At 42.2% G+C, this 10,615-nt stretch overlaps 1 protein-coding gene across 1 annotated transcript in view; it reads left to right on the top strand.

Moving 5' to 3' along the window:
- The first annotated feature begins 2,292 nt into the window (after nt 1-2,292).
- Nucleotides 2,293-10,615, top strand: part of ARHGAP10 (Rho GTPase activating protein 10) — a 149,795-nt gene continuing 141,472 nt past the window's right edge. The window contains exon 1 of the mRNA XM_082759449.1: nt 2,293-2,643. Coding sequence (XP_082615575.1) covers nt 2,490-2,643 — 154 coding nt within the window. The 5' untranslated portion in view covers nt 2,293-2,489. The remainder of the gene's footprint in view (nt 2,644-10,615) is intronic.

Below are 10,615 nucleotides of genomic sequence, written 5' to 3'. Positions count from 1 at the left end.
GGGGAGAAAGACAACCATTAACATCTGTGGGACATAGTGGGAACATGAGGGCATAGTACAGGTGATTATCACCTATGGACAGTGAGGTGTAACAGGAGTTGGACTGTCCTGAATACTGTGATGGGCCAGGAGCCTGGTAGCTCCATCATTTTCTAAACCTCTTCAGCTCTGTTTTTAGACCAGAGAAAGTACCAGATACATAGCATAAATATTTTATAGTACTTATTTTTAAGCATAAATCAAGTATTACTGTGTGCTAATTTGACACAATTTAAATTGATATTTCACACTGTTACATTTGTGGGAGAAGATTACTAAAAACTGTCAATGTCAAATCCTTGCAGTTTGTATGAGTCAATTGAGTTCAAGGGCTGGAGAGGGTTTTTTTTTAATTTCATACTCACTTTGTACATCTTGATGGAACACCTCAGAGAAAAATAAAAAAAGGCCACAGAATATAATGTTTGCATACAGCTGCATACTAAGATAATTTGTTGGGTAGAGTTTGTGTTACAAAGGAATGCCTGAAGAGAATGCCCATCTTAGCAGTCATGTATGCGATTGCTGTAATAACATTCAGACTAGTTCAGTTGACAGTAGATTAAATAATGTTGGTCTGCATCATGGGTGGTCAGACATTAGTCCATTTCTATTTGCAAACCTGATGTATGAGAGGAATATGCAGCATAGTAGTACCTTGCATATGCGTAAGGCTACTAATATAATGCAAGGTGGGAGTTGGAATGAAACCGTGTAAACTCTAGCCCAGAATAGGGCTTTCCTCCTGAGGTAAAAGTGCTTAGGAGACAAAACTGCAACACCTTGGAATGATGTAGTTGCTGCCACTGTTTTCATTGGTGTTTTCAACAACTCAACACAGCTGCATGTTTCAAATGGTAGAAGCTGATATCAATGCTCTGTAACAAAACATCAATAAAACTGCAAGTTAATATTACTAATTGCTAACTCATCTCTCTATAGCATACAGATTAGAGACAGAACCAGCCACAGGAGAACAAAATAACAGTGTCTTTCATGAAAATCAGCATTTTGAAGTGATCATTCAAGAGCATAAGAAAGGTAAGGAAGAACAAAACAAATGCCTTGATAGTGTATGTCTATTGTATAAAATAACTTGAAGAGGGTGTTTCATGAAACCACACTTGCAATGATTATCAAGGGTAAATAGCCACAGCATAGATGAATAATGGCATAAGGACAGGAGGTTGCCAGAACTTCATGTAGTCATGCTGTGTTAGTATTTAAATGAGGCTACAACAAGGCTGTAAAATTTGATGACCTTAATTAGAGAGTGGCAGAAAAGAAGACTGCTGATATAAAAACACTTTTAGCCTTAATTAGCAAAGAAAGTGCAGCTCCTTTAATTGCTCATTAAACTTCTTTTTTTTTTTTTTTTTTTTTTTCCCATTTAATTTAATGGTTTATTATTTCTCCTCAGGTCTTCTCCCTTTCTCTTTTTTAACCACAATTCTGTCATTTCAGGATCAGAAAGTGTTTTGAATTGGTGGGTCAGGCTTTAGAAAAACACATTTAATCATTTTCTGTAGGTGCTAGGAATCCAGAGTGTTGTCTGCATAACAACACTGGATCAACAGTGCAGAATTTTGCCGGAATAGTGAATTTGCTTCCTTGCTTTAAACGTGAAGTTAAAAATAAAATATTAGTAAATATAAATAATAAAAATAAACAAGTTTTTAAAACTTGAATTCAAGTAACTTCATGCAATGTATGCAACCTGATTACTTTACAACATTTCAGTGGAATAATAGGAGAACTGCAGTAACCATAAACAAGCGTGACAAATATTATTCTAAATTTCATCCTGAAGACGAGCGCAGGACAGAGTAAATAAACTATTCATGGAAACTATATTTGCTCTTGAAATGCTGCTCCAATAATGTAAACAGAGATAAGAAGTGTTTGTTATTTTTTAAGGTTGATTTTAATTCTCCTTTTAAACACAGCTCTGCGTGGCATAGTGGCTTCTCAGCTAAGTTTGGAAAACAGTCGCAGCAGGCGAGGCGGTGTAGCAGTGGGGACACTTGCTTGAAAGGCTGGGTGTGCAGGGTCTTCTCTCGGCACTACCTGCGGTCGTTTCAGACAAGGGAACAGTCCAGCACTCGGGAAAGTGAGGTGATCGCCTCAGCCTCTGGCTGCAGGAGTTGCACTCCCTGACAGCAGCACCCCTCTGCCCGAGAGGGCGTCGTGGCAGGCGGCCGCCCTGTGGGCTGGGCCGGCGGGGAGCGGGCCGCCCCCTCTCCTCCCTCTCTCCTCTCCTCTCCCCTTCTCTCCTCTCCCCTCGCTTCCCTCAGCGCCGCCCCTGGCAGCGGGGAGGCCGCCTCGTCGCTGCCCGCGCCCAGCCCTGCGCGGGGGGAGCCGCCGGAGCCGCCCGCTCTTTGTGGCCGCGGGGCTCGCAGCTGCCGGAGCGGGGTTGTGAGGGGAGCCGAGGCCGGGCCGGCCCCGCAGCCATGGGGCTGCAGCCGCTGGAGTTCAGCGACTGCTACCTGGACAGCCCCTGGTTCAGGGAGCGGGTGCGAGCCCACGAGGCCGAGCTGGAGAAGACCAATAAGTTCATCAAGGAGTTGCTGAAGGATGGCAAAAACCTGATCGCCGCCACCAAAAGTGAGTGGGGAGGGGAGGGCTGGGCTGGGCTGGGCTGGGGGTCGCGCCGTGTCGCCGCTGTCGCCCTGAGGCTGAACAGCGCCTGAGCAGCGGCTCGCTGCTGCTGCTGCCTCGGCTTTCAGGCGGCGAGCAGGGGGCTGCCTGGCTTCTGCTGCCCACCTGCCGGCCCCCTCACAGCCATTTGGGGCCTGGCTGGGGTCTTCGGCGGTGTATGGCCCGAGCTGAGCCGGGAGGGGAAGGCTGGGGGAAGGAGAAGCCCGGTTCAGTCCCAGCGCTGTGTTACCGAGCTGAGTGGCGGAGCGCTGCATCGCCTACAGAAAGCCACACGTAACACGTGCATGTGTTCCTCACCTGCCGAGAAGCTCCTGGAAACACATCTTTGTTAAAATTTTAAGAGTGTTCAGGAATCACAGGAGTTACGCTTTTGCGGTGACAGCGCTAGTTATCAGCGCTGTGGATTTGGCCTTTCAAAATTTGATGGCAATTTTGACTTTTGTACTTGTTGGAAACGTATATTGTGTGTCTGTGTGTAGTATCTATGTCGTGGTTTGGTGATAATTTTTTTTTTTTTTTTTGTCTTGAGTGCCCACATTAATAGACATCCTTAATGTAGTATTGTGCTAATGTAATTTAACTTAAGATCTAGTAGTATAGTCACCTAAATATCTATTATGATAGTTGATCCTACCAAGTATACAAATGAATCACTAAAGCAGCACTCTGACACCATTCTATAAAGTATTCTGCATCTTTGATATCATGGGAAATTTCTGAAGGCAGAGAACTACAGCTTTCAAGGTACTTCATTTAAAGCAGGTTGAGAGGGGTTTGGCCACTGGTGTGGGATGTGTAGCTGCCTGGATAGGATGAGAGTCTTAAAAACAGAGGTAACCCATTTGGTGCAAATAAACATTCTTTCCTACTTGTGTCAGTTTGATGTACCTGGGTTAAAAAAAAAAAAAAAGTAGAAAACATCTTATCAAATTTCACTTGTTTGTAACTCTTATTTGTTGGCCAGTTAATGTTCAGTTCTTGCAAATCAAGTGTTCCTTGAGGATGTTCTGTAATCTGTGATTTGTGGTGTCGGTAGAAGTCATCTTAACATGGAATACAACGTACAAAGTGTCTCGAAATTTGAGCAAGAAAAATAGAGGGAAATCATTCTACTTTGCTTATATTCCTCAGCTCCTTAGACAGCCTTCTGGCAAGTGTCCCAAACTCTGTTTCACACACACAGTTATATACACAGAACTCAATTCAAAAGTCTGGAAGTGGGGAAAGCCCTAATTTCTGTGAGCCTCCTGACCCCAGCAAAATCCTCTGCTGATAATGTTGATGTGGTATGCAGTGAGTGGTGGACGTAGCTGTGTGTGGTAAGCCTCCTAACGTGTTTCGGTTTTCCACAGTTGTCTCTCCCCTCTAGAGAGCCCTGTTTGACAGGTTTGAAATTGGGTCGTCTTCTGCTGCTGCTGGTGAAGCAGTGCCACTGTTCAACAGATGTTAAAAGCCAAACCGAACCAGAGGAAATGCAAGGAGGAGTTACGACTTGTTAGAACCCTGGTGGTTAGCATGTTGGTCCTCCTTGTGCTTGCAGAAGAAAGCACTGGCATCTAAATAAGTTGAGGAACCAGATTCTTTCACTGTCAGGAAACCAAATGGGATTAATGTTTGTTCTGAAAACTGGGCTCAAGAAGTGGTCTAGACTCAGCTATTCATCTCTGTCAAAACCGCATTTTCTACATGAAGACTGGCTTGCCACCATCAAGAGAATGTGATAATTAAACAGGGCATTTCAAGAGCTTAAATGGCTCCATTTTAGCCAACAGTTGAGGATGATTTTATTTTTTTTAAAGCTGTTTTAGTAGCTAAAGAATTTATTTCTAGAACTGGGTAAATTACAAGAAGTTTCACCTGTTGATATGTGAGCATAGTGAACTTCCTGATACGTAGAAAGTAGTAGGCCCAATATTCTTAAATTTGTGAGAAATGAACTGACTGTATAGGAAGTGCCTGCATTTCCTTATCTGAGCTGTTTTCAGACTAGTGCTTTCCTTATTTCCCTTGTAAAGCAGCAGCTTACCAGAAATATTGTGAGGATTCTTGAGGTGTGAATAACTTACGTGACTTAATGCATCATGCTTCCTGTCTGACAGAAAATATTGCAAGTGGCTTTGATGCTCCATCCCGTTTGTATCCTCTGTTGTACGGGAGTGTATTTTCCACCTAAAACTCAGAAGAATTAAATTTTGTTAGTACCAGACTGTGCTGCTTTTAGAGGAAAAGGAAAATCTTTTGTGTTCTTAATTCGGTGAGCTTCCACCCCTCAGTTACGAGGTACGCTTCAAGTGGATCTTTGCAGTTTTAGGTCTCAGTTGTTTCAAGAATCTGATAGAAAGATAAACAAGACTGACTCAAAGCTGTCTCGTTTCCTGTGTCATGGTTTGAATCACTGAGTTGTCTACTTCAAACTAAATATTGGAAAAATGAATAAACAATAGGTATCTCTTTATTTTCTTATGGCAGTTAAATATGTTTAAAAGGAGTACAGGAAGTTTTTTTCCACTGATCAGTAAGTACAAGTGGTATGCACATACGCCTTTCAAAATAAAAATGCAGTATGTCTCAGGGGATTCTAGTTCAGGCAAACAAGTGAAGATCAAAATAGTTTAAAAATAACTTCTGGATGGAGTTAGTAATTCTTCTGTTGAGAGAAATTAAATTTAGAGGTGCCTGATCAAAGAATCCTTATTCTGAAATAAAATAGGAATTTGAGAGGTTTAGTTCAGAGCTCTTAAAATCTGAGATGCAAGTTATTGGAAGGTGCAGAATATACTGGATAACTACTACATACTTGCTTCCTAATTCCTCCCCCTTCAGTGGCCCAAGTCTTGGTCTCTTGACAAGAATGTAAGATTTGAAGATTGTTTTTTTCTGAAGCTGAGACTTTTCCTGTAAATGTGCATCAGGAGCTGTCGCTTTTTATATGGCAGGATTCCACCCTCAGGGTGGAGTAGGAAGAATCCGCACAAGGGGTTTTGTGAAGGATGCTTCTGTGTGCCCACAGCTGTTTCCAGTGTGTGCATGCATAGCCTCACACTTCTGGGATTTAGGCTTGTATCAGAGGAGAACTCTGTTTGGGTTCAGCTGCTGCGATTTTGTAACAGGCTGCTGAAGATGAAAGAGAGAAGCTGGGAAGAAGTTGGGTTCCCAGGAGACTTCAGAGGGATGGTGTCACTATGCTATGTCCATCCAAGGGGAAGTCCAGACAAAATTTGGAAGGGAAGGGTGCCCCACATGAGTGCTCTCATCCTTAGCTGAAAAGCGTCATACAGCCCTTCATCAAGTCTGCACCATCTACAGCTGCTACCACAAGGGCACTGCAGTATTCAAATACCCCTGTCACTTGTGCTAGCACCCATAGCAGCTGTTTTCCTCTGCTTGTTCCCTGAGAAACTTGCTCTCCATCAGCTGGATGGCCAGCTTTTCACTGGGGCAGGTCTGTCTCTTGTTAGTGTTGCTGTGCAGCTGTTTTGGTTGAGAGCCGGATAGCTTCTACCGTACCTTGAGGTTTTGGTTTTGTGAGCTAAGTTTTGTGATGTCTCAGCCATTGTATTTGGTGTGTCAGAGGAGGAAAACACATCCTCACTAGTCTAGTGCTAGTCTCTGCAGGAAACTGTGTGCTCAGATTTCTAGTGACTATTTTTATTGCTGTTACTGTTTTATGCTTAAAGAAATGTTATTCCTTGCACTTTTCCAGACAGAATATAAAGCAAGAACCAGATTCCTTTTGTCTTTTTTGTTGGAATATGAAGAGTTACTGGTAATTGTCACTGAAGAATGCTGGCATGCTCCAGGGAGTATTTCTGCATTCATGAGAAAAAACAGCAAATTCTGTTTCCACTGAGATATTCTTAGTTATTACTAACCGGTCTTTTACAAGCTCACCATCGAGAAGATAAGCAGAGTGGAAATCATGTTGACAATGGGAATAAAGCCATTCCCAGTCCCATCCTTGACCTACTGGAATAGGCTGAGTATTTCTTCTAGCAGAGTTGGCTGATGAGCAATTCCTAATCCAAATCCAGGACCTAATTTGTTGTCGGCGTTGACCAAACACCTGTTTTTGTTTCTGGGCACCTTCTCTTAGTGTATGGTGTTGGTTGACCTCTCAGATGCTGCACTAGGTGGGTTTTTGGTCTGACCAGAGATGGATGTCATTAGAAAACGGTAGTGGCTGTTATAATCTGTGTAATAACAGAGTGTAGAAGCTGTTCAGATCACCTGAACCACAGTGCTTTTTTTTCCTAAGTACTAAATGTCTGTTTTTTAAAGCTTTCCTTAGCATAATCCGCATTTATGAACCCACTTAGCTGACTGTATAATTTGTGCCAGCTCTGGAAGTCTTAGGAATTTTCTGCAACAATAATGTTGTTCTTTTGGCACTTAAGTGCATGTCAAAGAAGTAAAGTAAAACAGTTAGTAGGGGCCTCATTAATAACTTCTGTTGGAGAAATGGGCATTCACTGAAGATTTAGAAAGAATCCGAAGACAGAGTAAAACCTAATGTCATTCCTAGTCAAAAAGGGGGAAGAGTGGGGAGCCTTAGCTGAGTTTGTGTGCAAACTTTCCTAAATCATCAGTATTAGCTAGGCCTCCATCTTTGCCTCATTTCCCCTGAATTCAGTGGGAGCTATGTATTAGTGTATCTTCACACTTAATGTTTTAGAGAGCTGTTTCAGTTTTCAATTGCAAAAATGACCTTTATTTCTAAGGCACGTTGTAGATGTGATAACAGTAAGCAAATAAGTGCTCTTATATGAACAGTCTGAGATACAAGTTTGAAAAACACTCTGTTAGGGCAAAGTGAGATAAAAATTTCTGCTAGGGTAGTGTTAGGCTACCGAGCAGTATATATATATATATATATGTATTTTTTTTTTTAATATACTGTTCAAACGAAGACCTTCCTGCTGGAATTCAGCTCAATAGTGTCAGCATTGGAAGACTAAGGCAAATGGATGCTTTGGGGCCCATCTGATGCAGCTTTCCCTTCATAAAGAACTGCTTACATGTATAATAGCAGAATGTTGTTTTTCCCTTCCCTCCGAGGTGATTGCCAGTGTTAGGCCTAATTAGCTAAGACACTGCCTTTTTTCCCTGCTTGTAGATAAAGCTGTTTCTGTGTTAGGATCAGGGAAGTACTTTCTTTTAAGAAGATACTCTGTAGAACATTACATTTAGCTCCACCCAAAGTAAAGCATTCATTACTGTGTCAGTAGCTATAAAAAGTGTCAAGCTCATTCTGTGGAGGATGCCAGTTTGTCATCTTGAATCATGTCTTTTCAGCTTGGATTACTAACTAGCTCCATTACCTTCTTTGTCCTGCAGATGTTCCACCGTTTTTTTCCTGTATTCAAAGTCGAGCATTGTGCTGGTGAACTAGAACGTGTGATTTCATAAAAATACATGAATTTACATGAGTTTTATCAGTGATAAGAGATGCAACAGGTTCTTGACTGGAGCGATTCTGTCTCCTGAAAAATTTGTGGAAATGGTAGTTTTTAGTTTAGATAAACTGTGTAGGTAGTTATTGAAGGAGACTGGTATTTAGTGTCTTTTCAGGACAAAAACAAGCAAACAAAACCAAATAGAGCAGTTTGTAATCTTTAGAAAAGTCATCTCATAGTTCATGTTCCAATTCTTTCCCTGCTTTATTTTTTTTTTTCATTTTTAATGACAAGCCTCTTGGAAATGTATTAAATCATATGGAATTTGAATCCATCATCTGGAATAGGCTGGAATTTGCTCTACAGTCTAAAGTGACAACACCTGCTTGCAATTAAAGAAAGAAATAGATCGGCTGCTAAGGCTGTGCACTTGCTAAGGCTGCAGGTGTACTGAAAATGATCGTATTCCTGAAATGATCATATATTTGTCAGCTCCGTAATGCAAATATGCTGTAAATTTTGATAAGCAGAAGTTAACGGTGCTGAAAATAGTTCTCAAGTGAGTCTAAAATCAACTTTGTAGTCCGTAGTGAGGCAGACCTTTTTTCTGATTTGGGATATGTACTGATTTCTTACAAGGAGGCAGGGAGGGGAGCTGGCCTGCTGCAGAGTGCTCTATTTGTGCCACCTGCAGCAGTGGGAGTAGTGTGCAGGCCAGGTGCTGCACCCTGGCTTCCAAGAGGAGCACTTGGAAATGTGTTTTGCAACGGCATGGAAGAGCTGCATCCCAGTACTTCTCTCCTCCTACCTTCCCAGCTGTTTTTTAACATTGCATATTTATATATGGAGTTCGCTGCGACCTTGGTGCTTTGTTTTACACCACCAGCTTCGATCACTACTGCTGCATTTTACTTGCTAGCTTAAAAAATAGAGGCTTGGCTGTCCAAGGGAGGTAGTCAGTCAAATGTGGACCTTGGCAATACCCTTAATGTTTTGATGTGGAGGGTTGTGGCTTCTCAGGGGAGTGTTTATGACTTGTTGATGTTTGCTGGGATTCCCCTTTGGGTCTGAGGTTTAAAGACGCTCTAATGCCACTTCTCTGAGCTTCCAGACGAAACTTGCTGTTGTTGTTATAGAGATGCTGTGACACATTGGTGTTCTGATTTGTCTTTTAAAAGTCTTTATGCTTTAGATGTGGAGAATTAAGATCCTTTGAGCAGTTGAATGCCTTTCTGGAGTACCTGGCGATTGTAAAAATATATGATCAGATGGGCTTGGGCACATTATTAGCAGAATAGTTGAAGCAATGACTGTTCAGAGACTTCAACATCTGTCAGTTTTAGTAGGTGCCCAAAATCTATCTTATTGCTGAGCTAAATCCATCTTCTTTGGCAAAAACAACCATGGTAGGCACAGGAGCTGCATCCCAGCTGCTCCCTTGGAGGCTGTGCTCTGGGACAGGACTGTGGTGGAAGAGGCAGGGGCTGCAGTTTAAACACCCCACGCTGTGTGCCTGGGCTGCAGATGTGCACCTGGTATCCAGAGTGCACACACAAGTACCTCACTGGGAAAGGGGACGTTGGATCTGGGATGGATACCTTATGGGAGAGCTGTGGTTAGGTTTATGCTATTCTCAAATTATTATTTATTTTTTTTTATACAGGTGTTTTGGGCAATTTCTGGCAGGCAAGCTGAATGTTATGTAGTTGTTTTACCATTCCTACGTGCATCTGTGGGCTGATGCTTTTTGTGCGGATGTCTTCTACTCCCTCTGTTCTGTTTTTGTTTCCTCCCCTGGCTGTTCTTTTCCCTCCCATATGTTTGCTCATCTTTCAAGATAAAAATTGAGAGAAGATAACACAGGTGCTTAGAAGCAACGTGGCAGTAACAGGCCAAGGCAGATTAAGAAGTTCCTCAATCTGGGGATGTCCTCTGTGGGAAAGAGGCAGGAGTAGGGAAGAGTAATCTGCAGTGACAGAAAATCATAGTCTTATTAAACTGGTGTTGGTTTTACTATTGTCCACACCTTTGAATAAATGTCGTGTTGCTGCTTGTTTTTGCCTCTTTCGCTTAGAGGAGGGGCAGGTGGGAGTTATCAGGTAGGTCAAGAGAGAAGAATTTGACCCTCCCAGCAGATCTGGTTATTAGTTTACCTTAATTCTTTGTAGCTTTTGTATATCTACTTGCTGCTTGGGACTCTGTGTCCTTGAGGAGGAAAAAATGTTTTGTTTAATTTGGCAAGGAAAATTGAGTAACCAGGACAAAACTGAGCAAGACGGTGTGTTAGAGCTGAGCCTTGGAGGAAGCTGTAGAATGTGCAGTGTCCAGGAGTACATCCTCAGTAAGTCTGTTGCTGGTAAGTGCTTTTTAGCATTGAAATTTGCACCTGTCCCCATTAACCTGATGAATTGAGGGCTTAGAACTGGTGAGTGTATGAAGAGATTGAAGCTTGTAATGTTTCAACTTAAAAACCAAAACAAAACACCACCATCACCAAGAAAATACTGGACTGTAATATATCAAAT

This window comes from Aythya marila, assembly GCF_965140915.1.
Source record: "Aythya marila genome assembly, chromosome: 4".
Lineage (NCBI taxonomy): Eukaryota > Metazoa > Chordata > Aves > Anseriformes > Anatidae > Aythya > Aythya marila.
This window is presented reverse-complemented; position numbering and strand designations above follow the sequence as displayed.